We start from the raw sequence: 20,883 nt of genomic DNA, 5'->3' as shown, positions 1-20,883 counted from the left end.
TCAGCACTCATGGCCTCCATCCGCGACGACGCACGGGAGCTCGGAGCCGTCTCTTGGCCCCTCCTCGCACGGGAGACAGCGGCTGACGGATGCCTCGGCCACCTCCTCCAACTCATCGAGCAGGAGGGTGGGATTGACGTTAACGACCCTGCCCTGGCGAGTCTGTCATCGGTCTGTGAGTCCGTCTACGCACAGGACGGCGTCCTGCTCTATCGGGACCGCGTCGTGGTCCCCCCATCCCTCCGTGGGAGAGTCCTTCGGCATCTCCATGCCGCTCACCAGGGGACCTCAGTGATGGGGCAGCATGCCCGAGCCATAGTTTACTGGCCCGGGATGTCCGGGGACATTCAGGCCACCAGGGACGGGTGTGCAGACTGCAACCGCAATGCTCCGTCACAGGCGGCTACACCCCCCCTTCCGTCACCACCCCCGTCCACGCCATTCGAGGCGGTGTTTGCTGACTTCTTCGACTATGGGGGCCGCCACTACCTAGTTGTCGGGGATCGGCTTTCGGGCTGGGTAGAGGTCCTGAGTTCTACGGCGGGTACTGCCCTGGCGGGCTCAGCTGGCCTGGTCCAACACCTCCGCTCGTTCTTCGCTACCTTCGGCGTACCGGAGGAGCTCTCGAGCGACGGTGGTCCGGAATTCAAGGCGAGCCACACTGAGGACTTCCTCCGCTTATGGCACGTCAAACACCGTGTGTCCTCCGTTAGCTTTCCGCAGTCGAATGGGAGGGCGGAAGTTGCGGTTAAGACTGCTAAGCGCCTCCTGATGTCCAACACCGGCCCGTCGGGCAGCCTTGATCAGGACCGCTTCCTGCGTGCTATGCTGCAGTTGCGGAACACGCCTGACCCCGACTGCAACCTCTCGCCGGCCAGAGTTCCCGTTAGCCGGTAATTACCGGACAATGACCGGTAAAATATGCTGAAGTCCGGCAAATCTAAATCTCTCCGGTCAAAATGTCCGGTCAAAATAATTTTCCCTTAGCGCAATACCGCATCAGTTGCGCCACTTATGTGACAGACAAGAATAGTATGTGACAGACAAAAGAGTATGTGACAGACAAAAATTGTCAATTCTAATGTCTAACACTTAATGTGGAGAAAGAGATGTCCTGTATGGGTTGATTGTGCGTTGATCTGTTGGTAATGCCTCGGGGTTCCGGTGGGCATGTAAACAAATGCATAATGCTGCGCTATACTTTGTGGCCTCATCCGGTTGCATAGCGACGCTTATTGTTTAGGTGTCTTTTAACAAGCAGGTAGTCATATCATTAGCTAGAACTAGCTAGATCTGATCGATATGGACATAAATGCGAGTAAAGTCTAATCTGACAGGAGAGAGAGATCGGCTGCTGCTGACGAGTCGACACGCAGCTCTGCATGATCCCCTGCAGCGGCGAGCAGAGCAAAACACACTTCAGGTTAGAAAATCACACGTAGCTATTTTAATTACCTCTCAAACTACCTAAACTAGTTATAGATATGTTTAGTTTTACTGTCGGGTCACTCATTACTGGATCCGCGAGCTGCATGATACTGACGGGCTGTCAGGAGAAGGAGAGAGCGCTCCGTTTATTATTCCCGCGTTTTTGTAAATTACTGTACACTTTTGAATAATGTAGTTAATCTACTATAATTAGTTTGTTTAATGTCGAATCATATCAATTTGTTTTAAAGCTCAATAAATAACAAAGAAGACCTTTAACCGGCACTTATCTAATTTTGTCCGGAAGATTTCAACTTTAACGGACATGTTGACCGGCAAAAAAATATTCTAACGGGAACTCTGTCGCCGGCGCAGATCATCTTCGGCCGCCCCCTTCGTGGCTCGCTCTCCTTCGTGAACCGCCTCGAGAAGTTCTCGAACCCGCATATCCGCCCGCTATGGCGTGAGGCATGGGCGGCGAAGGAGGACGCCCTTCGGACCCGTATGTCCCGTACCACCGAGTCTCTGGGGACTCACTCAAGACCGCTCCGCCCATTGGCACTCGGCGAAAGGGTATTCCTCCAGAACCAGCAAGGCCCGAGCCCCCGCAAATGGGACAGGTCAGGGATCGTGGTGGAGTCGCTGGACCATGACCAGTATCGGATCAGGGTTGACGGTTCGGGACGTCTGACACTGCGCAACCGGCGGTTCCTCCGTGCCTACACGCCGGCCACACCCTGCGCCCATGAGCAGTCGGCCACGCCGTCGCCGCCGCCCGCTGCCCTGGGACATCAGCCCCCACCTATCCGCCCGGGCTGGGCGATGCCCCAGGGGCTTTCTCAGCGGCCGGCTGATGGTCCCCGCGACTCGGCTATGGGCGCTTCCCCACCGGCGCTTGCTGATGAGGCGTCCTCTGACCTCTCCGTTCCTACGGGTGCCTTCCTGGGCGCACCGCTCCCGATGCCGCAGTCGCCGCCGGCGCTGCCCCAGCTCACTCGGCCGGGCCGCGTGAGGAAGCCGCCGGCACGCTACGAGCCCGAGTCCGGCAGCTGGATACGGGATTTAGACCGTTAATCTATTCCAGCCTATAGCTTTCCGGTCTGGGGGGGATGAAGAGTTTATCGCCGGCCACTAGAGGGCAGCGTGTCACTGCTGTCGCACAGGATATGCCGTGCTCTGACCCGGTAGTACTGAGCAGCCATTTTAGTTCAAACATTGTTCATTCACTCCGCCTCGTGTCGAGACGTTCATCCACTCACACATGTAAGACTGTTCCCACTATTGTTGGTGTATATATACGTGGTGTCGTAGCATATATTTGTGTTGTGTTAATGATGACATGCATGTATGTAATACTTTGTCAGCTTACCTCGCTGTATTACTCTGTTTCAGGGTGTCGTCATCTTTGTCATTAAAACACTGAAACTGACATTGAGGAGTGTGTTTCTTCACTTACCATGGTACTTAGGAGCAGAGTTGGGTGTAATAATATTTCTTTTGTCGGTAACGGAGTAGTGTAACGCGTTACTTTTATAATTCAGTAATCACACTACAGTTACTAACATTGCCCCGACACGCGTTACTTCGTTACTTTTATAAAATCAGTCATAATCACACTGACAGACAAGAGGGGTTTCCGCCGCAGGTTTATATGTACGTAATCTGCGCGACTTGCACGTCCACATCTCCGCGTGCAGTGCTGCATAAACATGGCTGAGTCAGCGATAACTTTCGAGGGGTGGAGGTATGCCCATTATTTTGAGTTCGTCCGAAGAATAGACAGGAATGTGACGGTGAGGTGCAAACTGTGTCCAGGCCAGAAGCTGTTATCCACTGCTGTAAACACCACGTCAAACCTCAACAAACACCTGCAAAGAACACATGCTAAGGTGAAGCTAATAGCTAAGGACCCCCGAACCCAGAGTGAGGATGTTGTGAGTGCGCCGCCGCAAGAATTTGGAGGACCAAAGCAGAGATGGACAGGCTTGTAGCATCCTTCATAGTAGAGGTAATGTTGCCCATTTGCACAGTGGAATCACCATCGCATCGTTCAGAGATATACTGCGCAAAATACAGATAGCAGGAGACAGAGGACAGCCATGGTCAGAGCTATCTGGATCAGTCTTATGCGACAATGGAAACTGAACTAAAGAGAACATTTGAAACTTTAGCAGTCTGCGTGATCTGCCTGCAGGGAGGGGCTGGCCAGCCCTGCGAGTAAAGTAACGAGTAAAGTAACGAGTAAAGTAACGAGTTACTTTATGTAGAGAGTAACGAAGTAGTGTAATATATTACTTTTTTTTAAAGTAATATGTAATATATTACTTTTTTTTACGACCCCATCTCTGCTTAGGAGACATAATTTGTGTCTGAACAACGTCTTGTTCATGAGTTATTGATCCGTGAAATCCGAATCTGCCAATATCTCAACTTCCGTAAACACAAGTGTATGGCAAATATGGAAAATAAGTTCATTTCACAGCGGGTGGGTCGTAACCCTTACTTTCAGAAGAACATTCTGGGAACCAAAATAAAACGTCCCGCTGAAAACATTCCTAGAACAACGAATGGTAACAAACATTTCTAGCTGGGAACTCACACATGCCACCGCAAACATGCAATATCTGCTTACAACTTATCATGAATTACGTGCTTGTTTGTTTTTTCCAAAAGGAAAATATGGTGCCATCAGATTTCTTTTTAACCTGTTAAGCCTGAGAGAACCCGGTACCGGGGCACTGCCGCAACATCTTGCAGGAAACAGTGTCTGAGGGCATGTTCATTTAATAAACTATGAATGTTTTATATCCATGTAACGGGAAGAAACTCATCCAACTGATCATTTTTTTTTTTTCAAAAGAAAACCCACAATGCTAACACTGAGCCTCTGAATTAGCAACGAGCAAAAAATGCTAACAGATTACTGCACCGAAAATCACTCACAAAACCTTATTATTTATCTCTTCTCCACATCCATGACATCGATTCACATTGTGAGGTGACACAGAATCGATGGGTACCCTCATTATCACTGAATTATATGAATTTGCGACGTTATAAACAAAAACAGACATCAAAACAGGTGACGCTAGGTAGCTAAAAATGCTAACATTTTCACCATTGCTCTGTAGTCTCTCCAAAGTGGTCTTCAATGGCATTAAAACGATAAAAACGCTGCTGAAGTTAATCCATAGGTTAATCCAATGTGTCTGTGTCCCTTTGAAATGATTTCTGATAATCCATAAGCAATAAAACTGCTTTTCCGTTTCCAGATGTCAGAGCTAGAGATAGGTTCGCTCTGATGCAAAACTGCATGCGCGAAGCCTCCACCTTTTTTTTTCACAATGAGTGTGTGTGGGGGACTCCCTCTTCGATTATATTGGCTCTGGTCAGAAAGAGGTGTCAACCATCAAAATCGAGCAAGGGGGGCCAGAGATATGGAAAATCCACCCAAATGACCCCAGAAGTGGTTTATTTTTGCTAAATCTCTCTAAAAAGGTCAAATGCCACTTGTTTTGCATCAATCTTGATACAGGGTACTTATTATATGTTGTACTTTGGATTCCTAAAGCTTTTAGTCTACCTTACCATCATCCAAGGGTAGTTTTCACTATAAATAAAAAATAATTTTTGGACAGACACTATAATTTACAGTTTTTTACTATATAAAATCTGAATTTTCTTTAAAATAAAAAACATCTATATTGATTCTGACTTTTCTACATCCAACTCACAGGTTTATCATTACTTTGAGAAAAAAGATTATTAATTTAACCCTTTTAGAAGGGAAGATATGGTCATTTGTTCTGGGAATGTCATTTTTGAGCCTGAGACCTGAAAAACAGGCTCAGGGCTTAACAGGTTTAAACATCCTTTTCAAACAAATGCAACAAGTTTGTTTTTTAAAGCGCACTAGAAATAAATCTGAGGTTGACCATGACCGTGTTAATATTTGCCATCACAGGAACGTTTAATAAAAAAAGAATAACATCCTGAAAACATTTTCAGAATGTTTCTTGGAGAATGTTCTTCATTTGTTATCATGTAACATTGAGGGAACGTTTTATAAAGAACATCTTTAATGTGTTACCCCAACAACGTCCAAAACACATCCTTAGAATGTTGCAGGCAAAACGTTCCACCTTTGTTAACATATCACATTAAAGGAACGTTTTATAAAAAAACGTTCTGTCATCTCAGGCCTTAATAACATCCTCAAAACATCCTCTGAATGTTGCAGTTAAAACGTTATGTCTTAGTTAACCTTAAACCTTATAGGAACATTATTTAAAATAATAAACATCCTAAAAAGGTTCTTTGAACATCAGATTAAAACGTTTCTTTAAAACATTATCAGAACCTGTAGGTAACGTTAGCCAAAGTTGTGAGAACGTTCCCCGCTAGCTGGGTTAACATTGGTTGTATCTAAGTTAGATTCCTTTTCACCACAATTCTTTAATTAAACACCATTAATCAGAAAATAATGGATATGACAACACTTCCAAGACTACAAGACATAACAACAACTGGCCCACAGTGTAAAGTCAGGTCTCAACTTTATTCACTATTTTGCTCAAGAACAGAGTGAACATATACAGATGTTGAAGTGTTACAGGAATCTGATATTGCTTCATCTTTATAACCATCAGCAATATTTCCAACAAAATGGTGCTAACAGTGACTCTCAAACAAAACAAGTTTTACTTCTTTTTTGTTCACGAGTTATGAGTTCTGCACAAAGAAGAAAATAAACAAATGCTGAAATAAGCGATAGGATATTCCCAACATAATCAAAATGATACATTTAACAAAACAGATATTCCTTGTCTTTTACTTAAACTATGATTTGATATTTCATCATTATAATGTTGATAAAGCATGTCTAATCTTGTCCTAAACAGAAAAACCCACCCCGCACCGGTTTCATAAGAAAAAAGACTCCTCTTGTATTCTCTAAATATAACTCGCTTTAAAATACTGTTTAAAAAAAGACAAAGCAAAAGCAATTGGCACTTGAAGTACCTTTTTTCTCCTAAAATAATGAACATAAATTCAACAAAATAAGCAACTATTTTTTCCCCCATTATGTTTATATGTGTTGTATTTCAACATAAGTTTTGACAGAGCCATTGCCGGATATATAATGCTTGAGTTGTTACTACAATAGAAAGTTCCAATAAAGAAATATTGTTCAACTGTTCATAAAGCAGAATACATTGAACCCCACTCCCCAGAATACTTAAAGTGGACCTATCATGCTATATTTGAATAATATATTGTAGGGCCATACCTATATAAAACATGTCTGTCAAGTTTTTTTTTCAAAATACCAAACAGATCATGCATTTTAGCCATGCCTCATTTCGCTCTATTTGCTCGTTTTTTTGCCCTGTTTTTGCAAGGGCTGATTCTGTGAGAAGTCTTCTTCGCTGCTTTTGCGGCAGACTACAGCGCCACCTACAGGCCTGACATATGTACTACAGGGTCTCCAGGCAATGGCTGTGGCTGTCTCCTCCTGATAGGTGGAGAGTTGCCCATATAGGCGGAGCACCCCTTTTCTGACGTCAGAAAAATTAACGTCTGTATCAGTCTGTATCAGATCTGTTGCAGCCCGTTTTTAGAGATTTGGGTATGGAGGAAAAGAGAGAGGGTTGTGTTTTCTGACACTTGGTGAGTTCCCTGACACACCGGGGACACATATTCATGTATAAAAGACGTACAAAAGTGCATTTTGCATGATAGGTCCCCTTTAATAAAAAAGCTAAATTGTAGAAAGCAATAATAAAACATTTTCCCCGTCCCTCTGGGTTTGACTGCATTTTTGATTTTGAATAGCACGTTAAAGTTAAAATGGGATGTTAGGTTGCCATTTTAAACTTTATGCAGACCAAGAATGGCCGACTGTGTGTCGATGTGTGTGAACGTTATGCTACTGAGCAGGTCTTTGACAGCCTCTGCCTCTATGAATGTGTGTGAATGGGTGCCAATGTAAAAGCGCTTTGATGGGTCGTAAAGACTGGAAAGGCGCTGGATAAATCCAGATAATTTACCATTCAACTGGACACAGGTAGGCATAGTTGGACTTATGACAAGCCCAGAGGCCTGGGAGAAGAGGATCAGTGAATGTGGTGCGAAAGGTGTACAGGTGAGTCAGTGTGTTGGCGGAGACTCTGTAGAAGGACAAAGTGCCAGCAGGATGATCCAGATACACCCCGAATCTACTGAAGTCACCAGAGGGATAAGGTACATTGCACACCCTCTCATTGGCATGGAATGCCCTAAGAGACTGTTGGAAGTACCACATATTTTTGCCAAAACACCAGGTCTTTGAATTATTGCCAAAATGACTCCCATTTCCGTCATTTCTGTCAGCTCCCTTGTATGCAACAGCAGCATAAACAGACTGCCAGCCACTACTACTCCACTCTACCTCCCAGTAATGGCACCCAGATAACTCCTCTTTGCACAACACCTGTGGGCACCATCCATACCTCTCTAGGTTAGGATGATAGGCCTGCGCTGCTCCATTTGTTGCCTTTTTGTTTCCTTGTGACAGAATGAGATTGTAGTTGGCAGTGTTTGGGTCCAGGTTGAGATCACAGGCATCTGATGGAGAAAACATAACAAAATATCTTATCAGTAACTTTGATGATCAAACTGCATGATAATTCATATATTTAACTCATAAAAGCACAACTTACACCAGATCAGATCTCTCTTGTCTGTGATGGTCTCCACAGAAGAAGGCTTTTGAGGATGAAAGTCTTCAGTGACCAGCTGGCCTTTCTTGTAGTGATGGATGCTTGCTCCTTTGTAGTTGTCATTGGTTTTGGCCGTTATGAGGAAACGAAATTGGCTGTTGTTCTTCAGCGCTTTGGAAGCACCCTGGAAAAATGTGGCTTTTTCTCTCATTGTTTTAAGAACTTCTTTGGAGTAGTACCACTCCTCCTCATGGCTACTTTCTAAGTTGGTTGATTTAAAGTAGTCAGCCATCTCATCAAGGTAGCTATCACCCTTTGGCATGGAGGTGAAAACAAAGCACAGAACATCCTCTACACCTGGAGCAAGGACCTCTTTGTCCACCTCGGTCTGGTTCTGGACGATCTTTACTCCGTCCATGGTGTCGACACAGGACCCGATGACGTTGATTTCTCTCTCTTTGTGATCCAGCCACTTGTTTAGTTCTTCATGGCTGAATGGTGACTTGTGCCTGTCTTCAAATACTTTTTCCAGTGAGCTCTCATCTTCCTTTCCTGCTCGGATGGAGGGAAGTTTCTCTGCCATGGCTTGCTGGATGTTGGTTTTATAATAACCACACAGTTTTTGGAAAGTGCTTAGGTATTTTCTGATCTGTGGGAAGTCCTCTCCCACTTTGTCGTCCAGAGAATCATTGCTTCTCATTTCTACTTCCTTTAAATCTTCCAGAGCATCTTGGGCTGTCCTCATTAGTCCAATGCTGATCCCTGTCTTCAGCTCAGGAGCTTTGGGATCAAAACTCTTCAGTGGCATCAGCCAGACCTTCACTGGGACCGAATGCTCTCCATTTTTTCCCAGTAGCTGTGGAAGGTCTACATAGCGCTGTACTGCTGCACAAAATGTTGCTGGGTTGCTTTTAAGAATGAAGTCTCCCCAGAATTTGCAGGAGAATTTCTCAGTCAGTTCTTTCTCTTCATCAGTTAGATTGATGTCAACCTTCCCCTTAACATCAAATTTAGGAATCTTCTTTATCACAGCTTGCATGCTGCCTTCTATCTTCTGAACCTGAGTGGCTTCTAACTTCTCACTGTCAAACACAAAGAAAGCATTTGCCCCATACAGGATGCCTGTGACTACATGTGTGGCCAAGCCCTTCTCAATAATCTTCATCTGTTTGGTGTCCAGGGTCAAATTATCAATTGACAACTCCTTGAAGTTGGTGGTAGCTTTGTACTGAAAGGTCACTCTGCTCTGATTCTTGAATTTCTGCTCATCATTCAGATATTTGGCAGATCCTCCAACTTCTATCAGTCCACTCATGAAACTGGCCTGCAGAGAAGCTTCAATATCCATCATGGTGGACTTTGATTCAATGGTGTCAGATTTAGAAATCGCAAAATTACTGTACTGCTGAGGGGTTTCAGTTGTTTTTAGAGTTTCAGCATTCCATAATTTGACACCTAAATAAACATAAACAAAGACATAATTAAACATGAAAGCACAAGTTTTTCGGATCAGTTCAGGGCAAACACTTAGGGCAATATTCACATAAAATATATAATTTCAAAGTTTTTCAGGTTGCAGCTTCATATCCTGTGAGAGGTTTTAATAAGCAAAGTTTGTGTCTGTGAAATAAATTCAGACTTCTGAGAAAGAATACAGAGTTTTTATTTGAGTTCTAAGATTAAAGTTATTCTAAGAAATAGAAAATAATTTTTTTATTTTATATTATAATTCTGAATTTAAGCTCAGTATTCTAAAACTAAAGAATTCCAGAGTACGGAGGATTTGTTTTTCGTGCTGAGATTAAAGTTATTCAGAGAAAAATCCGAAAATCTCAGTAACTGACTTTTTTGTTAAAATTCTTGGTTTAATCACAGAACCCAAAACAACCTCACTTTTGGTCAGATCTCAACGTACTCTAGCATTCTTTAAATTTAGAATTCTGAGAAAAAAATCTTAATCCTGAAGAGACCTCCTTAAAGTATGGAGGAGATCTAACCTAAAGCGATATTTCTTTTTTGTTCTGAGTTTAAAGATCTTCTGCGAAAAATACAACTATTAGAATTGTTACTTTTTTATTAAAATCCTGACTGTAAACTGGTGTAGCCCTAATCCTCTCAAGCATTCTTTAAATTAAGAAATACAAAAATAAAAAAAAGTTCTAACTTTGGTCAGATGTTAAACATTTTCAAATATAGCCCTAATTCTCGTTTGTTCTAGAGTCAGTCAGAAAGGCATACTTGTCCCTGGGCAGGCAATATTTAAAAACACAGATTTAAGATAAAATGCATAGAAAATACAATCAACGGACAAAAGCAGTGAAAACATATCCAGATACAGATGTAGCACTCCAGGTAGGACTCCACCCAGCGGATTCCAACCAAAAACCCAGCGGATTCCAGTGACTGGGGGCGTTGCCAAATTGCTAGAGGGCGTTGCCAAATTTCCCCATTTGTTCAATTACAGGATTTAACCATGAGATGGCGCTTCATTCACAAATACAGTAGTAGAACTTAGTCTGTTTTGCAATGTTTGCAGCTCTGCAGTTGTGTTTGCTGAAGAGCATTTAATCACTTATTTGTTATGGTTTTCACAGGCTACTATAACGAAAAAACATCAATATTTTAGATCAAATAAAGTTTATCTAATCTTATTATCTTAATTGTAATTCAATAATATATAGTCTTTATATATTAAATAATCATAATAATAATGTAAATGTTTACACTTCTTTATTTTTTATGCTCATACTTTTACCTTTACAATAGTTTGCTTTATGCAGTATATTTTTTGTAATATTGTTGTGGTCTTTTTACACAGTACAGTAGATCGAAGTAAATCAACTCATACATTAACACATTTATGCATCAATAATTACAACGGAGTATTTCTAAATATAAATTGTACAAATTATATGTATTTAATACTAATAACATAATGATTCAAGATGATACACATGGCTAACACATCTTTTTACCTAGGTATATAATCGGAATACTTCTTCCACCTCTGATTTTAACCTGTCACTGTTTTTAAAACTTTAATTAAATGTTTCATATTTCCAGAGACCCTTTCAGACCGGCAATGCTGCCCTGCATGTAAGAAATGTCCCATCTCCCTTGGGAGACTTCCTCCACACATTCCGATGGGCAATTAGTTTTAAACAAAGAGTCCGCAACATAGGCTACTACAGTATCTCTTGTTAACAGAGGGGGGATGGGGGGCTTTGTCACACCGTTTCAGGGTTCATGAATAGTGGATAGGAGAATTCAAAAGGATTTAGGAGAAGAGACTGCAGTGCTTTGAGAATCCGACTGCACTTACACTATCGACGTATTGATGATGTGCCAGCGGACGTCATGAATGTGCGTCTGCTGCTGTGGGGAATCTACAGTTTGGCAGAGCAAGAAACACTCCAGCCTTTTATTTAAACTTGTTTAAAACATATCTAAATAAATGTGTGTCCCGGACCATAAATGCAATTATGCTGTCAGTTTTCAGATAAAGCCACCACACCAGCTTACAGACATGGACAAAAACAAAGGATCAGATGTGTCGAGGGGGGGGGGGGGGGGAACTAGACACTCCTTTACAGCCATGGTCCGGTCTGACAGCTACTGATGGGCCATTAGGTGTGTAAACACACAGCTGATCACCTGAAGCTGCCGTTTCTATTGCCGTCTACTATTTAAAAAAAAAAAATGGTCTGATTTTAACATTGCACAACAATGAACTCAATGTGTGATTGTTATAGCAGTAATATTAAACAATAATAATACAGTAAACTATTAACAATAGTATAATATTATAGCCCGTTTGCCCATGGTGAGATAACGAGGCTTCATTAAAAATAAACCTATTTTTAGTGAATTACTGAGTTGGGGCAAGTTAATAACGTTTTAATGAAGTTGACTACAGTATATTCATATTTGTCAGTGCTTTCATGTCAATTCAGCGAACATAAACATAAATGATCGTGGTGAAGATGATGATTAAAATATGATTAAAAATCGGTAGTGAGAGCCGTGCTGCATTTCCTCCCGTCGGATGTGATATAAAAACAAACTGATTATTTTTGTAGTTGTAAACTCACGTGGATTAAACTACATTTATTAGTACTTTCATGTAAATTCGGCGAACATATGATACACTAAATGATCGTGAGGATGATGATTAAAAATCTATGAGCCGGTCTGCATTTCCTGATGAAAAAACATAGCGATGGTTTTGTATTTACGCCAACGTGGATTAAACAACATTTTTTTGTTAAATCAAAACATGGTGATGTTTTGTAAATGATTACATGTCTCTTATTTAGCACAGAATGTGATCCTATCCGTGACATATGGATCTTAACAAATATCCGCTATATCAGATACCTGTACTGTAGATCTATCAGCTGTTTATTTTTTATTCCACATGAGTTCCAGTGTGGCAGCTTTTTAATCACTCCTCCCCCTGGTGGATCCATGATCCATTGCAGCTGGTTTCATTATAATTAAATGTATTTATCAAGGGGGCATATCAAGTAATGCGGGGTGTTTTCCTTTCAGCGAGGGCCGGCCCCGTGCAGATCACGGACCCACATGGGTAGGGGCGTGCGAAATGACGTGCTACATCTGTATACCCAGATGCACGACAAAGAGACAAAAGAAACAACTCTCCTAAGATCCTCAATTTACAATGGCATGACAACAAAATAATGTCAGGCCTGGTGAATTGTTGTTGTAGAGTTACTATGATGAAAGCTTTGTGACTAATGGCGCGTTTCCACTACACGGCCTCGCTCGGCCTCGCTCGGTATGGCTAGGCCTCGTTAGGACTGGCTCACTTTATGGCGCATTTCCATTACAGTTTAGGAACTGGGGCAGTATCTATAGTAACGCAGTGTAGGCGGAGCCGTGACGTGATCTTCAGAGGACCCCAGAAAAACAACACAGCCGTTAGCTGTTAGCACTCAGAGCTCACAGTTCCTCATATATGTTCAGAAACTAGACAAAAGTTAAACAAGTACAAACCACAGACTGCCTGTGTCATGGCGAATACAGTCGCTGCTTTATTTATGTCTGTATAGGCCGTTGTTGTGAGTGTGGACGGTCGGAGCATATGCTGCGTTAGCTTAGCCAATCTCCATTTAGAAAACACGCATTTTAAAAGGTTTTTCGCCTGCCGTCTGTCTGCAGACTTGACAAAGCATTAATTCATGGTTTTTACTAACCGGTATCAGTATGTTGTTACTTCGGCATCATTTTGAAACGTGTATTACAATTAAATCACGGTCAAATATGTCCATCTTGTTGTAGTTGTAGCCCCCTTGCCAGCGATGCTCTCTCTAGTTTAGCATACTCAGCCCGACTCAGCCTCGTTGTCTCTGGCCCTAGACCCACGATTTTATGAGGCCAGAAAAACTGTGAATTAGGACCCGCCGGCCGGTACTAGGCCAAGTGGAAACGCAACCAAAGACGGGCCGCTGACGTCACAGCCCTCTTAAACCGTGCTCCGCGCTGTAGTGGAAACGCGCCATATGTGAAGTCTTACCTGGGACCAGTTCATCACTCCAAGCATCATAGAGCATCCCTAGGGTGAAAGATCGTCCCAGAGCAGCAACGGTCATTTTATCTGTGGCCATTTCTCTAACCTGTTGAGAAGAAACAACACAGACTTCAGTAACTGATTTAAACGTCTGTTAAGGAGTAGGAGTGTTGAGAGTTAATAACATTTGGAGTCTGATTGTCAACTGTGCTTAGTAATGTAGTATTTCCCTACAGACACTAATCAAGCAGCTGTAGTTTTTATTATAAATCTGTGTTTGTCTGTTAGTCCTCACCTGGTGAAGTTGTGTAGAGCAGCAGAGTTGTGTGAGAGTCTTCTGACTTCCAGCAGGAGCTTCAAGTCTGATGAAATGTGGTGTTGTGAGGTGACTTATATACTGTCAGATACTCTCCTCACCTGACCTCCTATCACACATATAAACACATCTGTCAAAACAGTTCTTAGTGTGACAGGCCTTGACAAGATAACACCTTCCTGATGTGATAAACAGAAAAACAAAAAGTCCCTTGTACCTAGGAATGCAGAGACACTTCCCTGACACTGATTGATAGTCTTTTCTGCTAACTTCTTACATAACATGCTTACAGAAATGACCTTATTTAAAGGTGAAATGTGTCCAAGCCATCTGCTCCAAAGAACTACAGAGAAATGAATAGTTCCATACATACAATCATTTATATATACAAACCCCAATTCCAATGAAGTTGGGACGTTGTGTTAAAGGGCCCATGTCATGGCCATTTCCACTGATCATAATTACATTGTTGAGGTATACTAAAATAGATTTATACTGTGCAATTTTCCAAACTCACATTGGTTTCGCATACAGCATCTCTGTCAAGCATGTGTATTCAGCAGTATTCACTTTCTCCACTAAACGACTCGTTGGAGCTCTTGCCCCCCCCCCCCCTGTGAGCCTAGTGTGCTCCGATTGGTCAGCTCGGCCACTCGTTCTGATTAGTCAACCACCAGAGAGGCTGCGCCCATGTCAGTGCTTTTCCCGGCTGCTCTCAGCGTAACATCAGTCTTATCATGGCGTCGGTACAGCGGTATATTTTATATACATATATATTTTTAACTGTTGTTATAGAAGAGTGTGACGGCCCCAGGGCCTTTGTCTTACGGTGGGGTGGAGCTGAAGAGGGTAATCAGCGCGATCACGGACACCTCCGTAGCCGGTGCTATTAATCCCAGCGGCCCGGAGTCTCTCTCCAAAGCGGCTGCAGAAGGACGAACTGAGCGACCCTCTCCCCTCGACCACCTGTCTCTGCATTTACTACAATAAATGTGCCGTGGTTTTGTAAACTCGTGTATGTCTCCTTGTCTTTCCGTTGTGGCCTACGAGCTACTCTCATAACAAAGAGTAAGTTATTTTTACCCGTTATAAACTACTACTGTTTGATGAGAAATCAAATCATGGTTTGCTATATATGAATTCAGGGAAGAAAGGATAGGCCTACTAAGTATTTCCATTAAACTTTATTTTTAGAAATGTACAAAATGAACATAAATATACATATATACACGGTATATCATCCATTCCTCCTCCTCGCATCTTGCCTGCGCACAGTCGGTGCGGTGCGGTGCCTTTTAGCACCCTCAGTAGTAGTAGAATCCCTTCCCCGTCATGGATTGTCCGCCAGGATCTGGCTGGACGAAATCAAATGCAAATCACAAAATATTAGAGAAACTTAGTTGTTTTAGATTCGTTAGTAGTAGTTGTGTAATGAACAGCTTGCCTGCTAATATGCTAACCTAGCTTTGTTTACCTTGGTAGCTAACACGATATGAACGTTAGCTTGGAGGAAAGGCAACTATAATGCAGTGTAATAAAACTACTATGAACAAAAGCTAGTGGTTCATATTAGGCTAGCAATAACGTGTTTATAATTGCAATCGTATACGGGTATTCTGCTACGTTCGGTCATACAATGTAACTTGCATGAATACATTGTTTTGCGCTAGCATACAGCTAGCCTCGTTAGCTACATGCAGTATATGTACGGTCACAATGTACGGTAAATCACAGTACAGTATACTGTATGAGTATTCCGTGTGTGTGACTGCAGACATTCTCCTGCCATGACAAACATGTAAGGCCATCTGCTGACATTGTAGTTGATATATTTAAACGCTAGCAACGTAGCATCACAAAAATGTTTTTCTGACCGAAACTAGCTCTAGCTCCGTGTGTTAGATCGCTACGCCAGCTATAATGTAATTACGTTTCGCGACTGACCGGCAAATCACCCGGAGTATACTGTCAATAGGTATTTTGTGTGTGAATGCAGACATTCTCCTGCTATGAGATACATGTATGCAAGGCCATCTGCTGATATTAGAGTTGATATATGGAAACTCTAGCAACTTAGTTAGCACTGTGTCAATGGCTTAGCAGTCCAACACAGTTTACACATTTAAACAGTCTTGTTTGATAAATACACAAATAACAATGCAAACTTACAGGTTGTATACCCAGATCTTCCCCTGCTCCAAACGGTCCAAACAAGCTGTGCATATCCGGCCTCAAACTGGGCAATGTTTTGGAAGCTTTCGTCTGTGAAATGCCGGTTCTTCGAACCTCTGGAGGAGGAACACGACGCTGCTGGTGTGGCCATAGCTCTTCGGGATTGGTCCATTTCGTTCCGGGTACCGCATGACATCAGGCGGTACCCGGAACTAAATGGAAGACTCAAATGGGCAGTGACGTATCTCCAACGAGGCGTTTTGGGGAGGTATTTTCTGTGTTAGAGTTTTACTCGCTACAGGGTGTACTTTGAGGGTTTTGACTCTGCACACCGTTTACATGCATAAAAACCTTCATAACACACAAGGGGGCGGGTAATAACCGGAAAAGCATGACATGGGAGCTTTAAAAGTTCATCCATTCCAGGCTTTGAACCAGCTCTAATTCAATTTCAACACAATCAAGCCAATGAAGCTGATTGTGAAGCTGGCAGGCCTTTCAGACATACCATGGGTGGTAATAATCAGAATTAGGTGCTATTTATCACTGCTTCCCCCAGAGGTGGGGACTCGAGTCACATGACTTGACTCGAGTCAGACTCGAGTCGCATATTTTTTGACTTGAGACTTGCTTGACTAACATTGATAAAAGACTTGACTTGACTTTGACTTGGTATTCATGACTTGAGACTTGACTTAAGCTTGAGACAGATGACTTGAAAGGACTTGACTGTTTAAAATTAAATATTTGCGTTTGTTTTTGTATTGAGATATTACGTTTAGTTTTTTCGAGAAACGTGATTGGGTGATTATAGCGCCATGCGCACAAACCTGGCAACCCACTAGACGGCAGGAGTGTCAGTTAACATGGCAGCGGCTAGTGTTACTCCAAAAATAGTGAAGTTTGGATTCAAGGATTATGTTGTGGATGACACTAATAAGAAGAGAACAGCGGTATGCAGGGTCTGCAGCATAAAGATCAGTGACACGACCACCAAAACATCCAACTTCATTCGTCACTACAAAAAAACCCACAGAGAAAGGTGCGTGAATGTGTTGTGTTAGCTAGAAAGCTAACGTTAAGTTTAAGCTACGTTCGACTTGGTTTCAAATCGATTAAGCATTGCAAAGAGAAGACAAAACGTAAATGAACACTAGAACCGCCGAGGGATTCATTTTGACTAACCCCGATACTGACGGGCTGTCAGGAGAGGGAGAGAGAGAGAGGAAAAGAGATGCCTCGTTTATTTCCCCTGTGTTATTATCAGAAGTTACTGTAAACTGTTGAATAATGTAGTTCATCTACTTTTAGTAGTTTGTTTAAATGTTTTAATTATGTTGTTTTTGTTTGTAGAAGTGCATCATTCCTTGATTTATTGTAAAATGAATCTGAACTTTTTGATCTGTTATGATGATAAACTGAAGCAATTTCTAAATTAACCCAATTAAGTGAGTTTTAAATCGTCCTACTTAGTTTATAAGGAAATTATGAAGAGGAACAAATTAAATGATTTGAAAATGATATCTATGTAGGTGCTGACGCTGTTGGCGGTTCTAGTGTTAACAGAAATTTAAATTAAATATGTGTAATTGCAAATGCCATATACGATTTTCTTACCTGGAATTCTACCTTTTTGAACAGACTTTTTGATTGAGTCCTAGCTATATTGTCTGCAGTTCTAGGGTTAATATGAATCTAATATGATTGTCATCGGTCTAAATTAGATTTCAAATGATTAACTGTGTATGTAATGAAGATCATAGTGTGGGTTAGATCCATTTTCATAACCACTGTCTTTTAACTGATTTAAATGCGGAAACTGGGCTTATTCATCAGAATTTCGTATGACTTGACTTGACTTGCTTGACCTGAGCAATGACTTGACTTGACTTGCTTGACTCTCACCACAGTGACTTGGGACTTGCTTGATACTTGTAGGTCAAGACTTGAGACTTGCTCATGACTTGCACATGTAGGACTTACTCCCACCTCTGGCTTCCCCATGCCAAGTATGGCACAATGCACTATACGCACCTGGATGGTGTTCTCAATAAGAACACAACAAGTTAGATGTGGAACACTGGACACTTCTCAAAAACAATATGGTTGCTAGCTAGTTAACAGCTAGTAGTAGATCGGAGCAGAGCAGGTATGTCAGATCCGATCCAAGGCCATGCAATCGATATCCACACTCTGCAATTTCTTATAATGCAACTCTGATCAATTAATTCATGTTTGTTGGAGACTCTAATGTATTAAACTTGACCAACCAACCTGTAGATGGTTAATCTAGTTAACCTCTGATTAACCTAATTTGTATAAAAACATTCAATGAAAGGTAAAAAACAAACTCAAGGAACAAGGAAGGAGGAAGTGAACAAAGCCAGAAATAAAGAAGGGCCTTTCCCTTCTGATGATGACACAAGGTAATTTAAATGGTTTCCTCAGACTCCAGGTGTGCGTTGTTAGGAGGGAGGGAGGCAGAAACACATCCAGCTGGAACAAAAGACATTCAGACCGTTTCTGTGAAACAAATGCATAAATCTTTTTTTTTCTGAGTAACTTCTCAAACTGCAGATCATCAAAGAAGATATTTTACAGATCAGAATTCATACATTTTACACAATTAACTTAATTATAAAATGAATGTAGCATTTGTAGCCCCACCCCACTATTGCAACTGTAATATCAGATAAAGCACATTTCATAAATGTAAGTAATCTCACAGTATTTTTTTACTAAGGCTAACCAAAGGGTTATTTCACTTTATTTATTCCTTTTTTAAGCTATATATTTAGTTTATATTTTCTGTGACAACAACATGATGTGAATAACCCTGTGCCTTCGTAAATTTGCTACATTACAGAAAACAAAGAAGGACCTAGTTATTTTGCTGCTGGCACAAAATAGTTTAAACACTTCCTTCAGACGACAGTTGCACCTTGTTTAGCAAAACAGCATACCTGCAGAGCTGCTACAGAGGATCATGGCAAAAAGAAATTCAAGGAAGGAAGGAGGATGTAAATAAAGATACAAAAAACAGATCTAGGTCTTTCCCTTCTGCTGCTGGCACAGAATGTTTTAAACACTTCCTTCTCAAATGCATTGTGTGCTAATATCAAGGCCTGGTCAGCCAACCCCAAACTATAAGGCTTTCTAGCAAGACTTTCTCACAGTAAAAAACAATGCAGCCATAAAGATAATGTTTCTGTGATAAAGCTGTCCATACATGATGGCCAACCTCAAGTATTCATACAGAGAAAACTACATCACATTGAAACTGCTTGGTCTCCATCTGTTGTAGAATGTTCTAAAACTAGAGAATGCAATTCCTGAAGAAATTGCTAGTGGGAATGCTTTATGCTGAAGAGATGACGCTGAACTGCTATGCTGAAATGTAATGTGTAAGAAGAAAGTGAAGAATTGAAATTGAAATGATACATAAACACTGGGGGCTTGAATGTGTGATAAGAGAAGAAAAGAAAGTAAAAAGGCTTGGAAAAGCAGCAGAATATTTGAACTGCAAACTTTTTAACTAACTTGATGACGAATGATCTGTCGCCATGGCAACGGTATTTGATGACACCCCATAATACGCTTAGATGTGTTGATGGCTGCATCGTTCCCAAACCTGTGAAGTTTTGGGCCGTTTGGAGCATTTTCACTGAAGTTATGAGAAAACCTAGTTTCATAGCGAGCGTTATGTTGCCAAGGCAACAGCATTTGAAGAAATCTCAAAACTGTCACGTAGATGTCTTCACGGCTGGACTGTTAGCACACATGTGAAGTTTGAGCACTTTTTGAACAGCTTTTGAGGAAAACTCACTAATGGCACACATGTTGAGGGCTGGACCATTAACCACCATCTGAAGTCTGGTGTTTTGACCATTTTCATAGGAGTTTTATGGCCATGGAAACGGCATATATGAAACCCCATAATTGACGTAGAGCTGTTGAGGGCCGGATCATTAATGGCAGTTTGCGATTTTGACGCTATTTCAGTGAAAAAATGCCGTTTTGAACATTTGACAGATTAATGCTTAATTATCTCAGAAAGTTACTGAAAGATACACTTTTGTGGATAAAAGCTGAACACTAGATAATGAAGTACTTTGTTTTAGTAGATTTCGTTAAGAATGTGACTCTTAATGGCAGATTGTTATTTTGAGGCTATTTCAGGCCGTTTTGAACATTTGACAGATTTATTCTTAATTCTCTCAAAAAGTTACTGAAAGATACTGAAATATACTCTTTTGTGCATAAAAGATGAAAACTAGAAAATAAAGTACTTTGTGTTAGTAGATTTTTGTTAAAGGTTGGGTAGGTAAGTTTGAGAAACGGGCTCGAGATACACTTTTTGTTGTATTCCATGGAATGCTCTTAACATCCCGATAGCAATGAATATCTTAAGTGCTTTGACAAAAAATCCATAAAAAAATGTCATCTGTGGAAGCCGTAATACTGTAAAAAGCACGACCAATCATTTTAGCCGGCCCGGCTAAAATAACTGGATGGCCTACCTGCCTGTCAGCCTTCCATCTGTGCACAAACTTATCTCGTGCCCTCATTGGTCATGTGCGCGTTCGTGTGTGTTGGAGGAGGGGCTCTATAAGGAAGTGGCAGATTTTCTCCGGTTGTGTATTTTCAAATTTTAGCGATCTCGAGACGGTTTCTCAAACTTACCTACCCTACCTTTAAGAATGTGACTCTAATGGCAGATTGTGATTTTGAGGCTA

The 20,883-nt window shown here is 41.6% G+C and overlaps 2 protein-coding genes across 2 annotated transcripts in view; one reads left to right on the top strand and one right to left on the bottom strand.

Moving 5' to 3' along the window:
* LOC117476043 (peroxisomal membrane protein 2-like) overlaps window positions 1-20,883 on the top strand; it is a 95,708-nt gene that overhangs the window by 48,756 nt on the left and 26,069 nt on the right. The gene's annotated exons all lie outside the window — the stretch shown is intronic.
* Window positions 7,149-14,054, bottom strand: LOC117476040 (neoverrucotoxin subunit beta-like). The gene is made up of 4 exons (XM_034122392.1): window positions 13,955-14,054; window positions 13,666-13,765; window positions 8,130-9,584; window positions 7,149-8,034 (listed from the first exon to the last, which is right to left on the bottom strand). The coding sequence occupies exons 2-4, from the start codon at window positions 13,754-13,756 to the stop codon at window positions 7,475-7,477; spliced, it is 2,106 nt and encodes a 701-aa protein (XP_033978283.1). The 5' UTR covers window positions 13,757-13,765; window positions 13,955-14,054; the 3' UTR covers window positions 7,149-7,474.

Source organism: Trematomus bernacchii, unplaced genomic scaffold (genome assembly GCF_902827165.1).
Source record: "Trematomus bernacchii unplaced genomic scaffold, fTreBer1.1, whole genome shotgun sequence".
Taxonomy (NCBI): domain Eukaryota; kingdom Metazoa; phylum Chordata; class Actinopteri; order Perciformes; family Nototheniidae; genus Trematomus; species Trematomus bernacchii.
This window is presented reverse-complemented; position numbering and strand designations above follow the sequence as displayed.

Excerpts from the sequence above, each read along its gene's own strand:
- LOC117476040 (XM_034122392.1), bottom strand. The coding sequence starts at position 13,756 with ATGGCCACAGATAAAATGACCGTTGCTGCTCTGGGACGATCTTTCACC. Across the intron at positions 9,585-13,665 it reads GAGTGATGAACTGGTCCCAG|GTGTCAAATTATGGAATGCT; the intron begins GTAAGACTTCAC and ends ATGTTTATTTAG. Across the intron at positions 8,035-8,129 it reads CAAGAGAGATCTGATCTGGT|ATGCCTGTGATCTCAACCTG; the intron begins GTAAGTTGTGCT and ends TTTCTCCATCAG.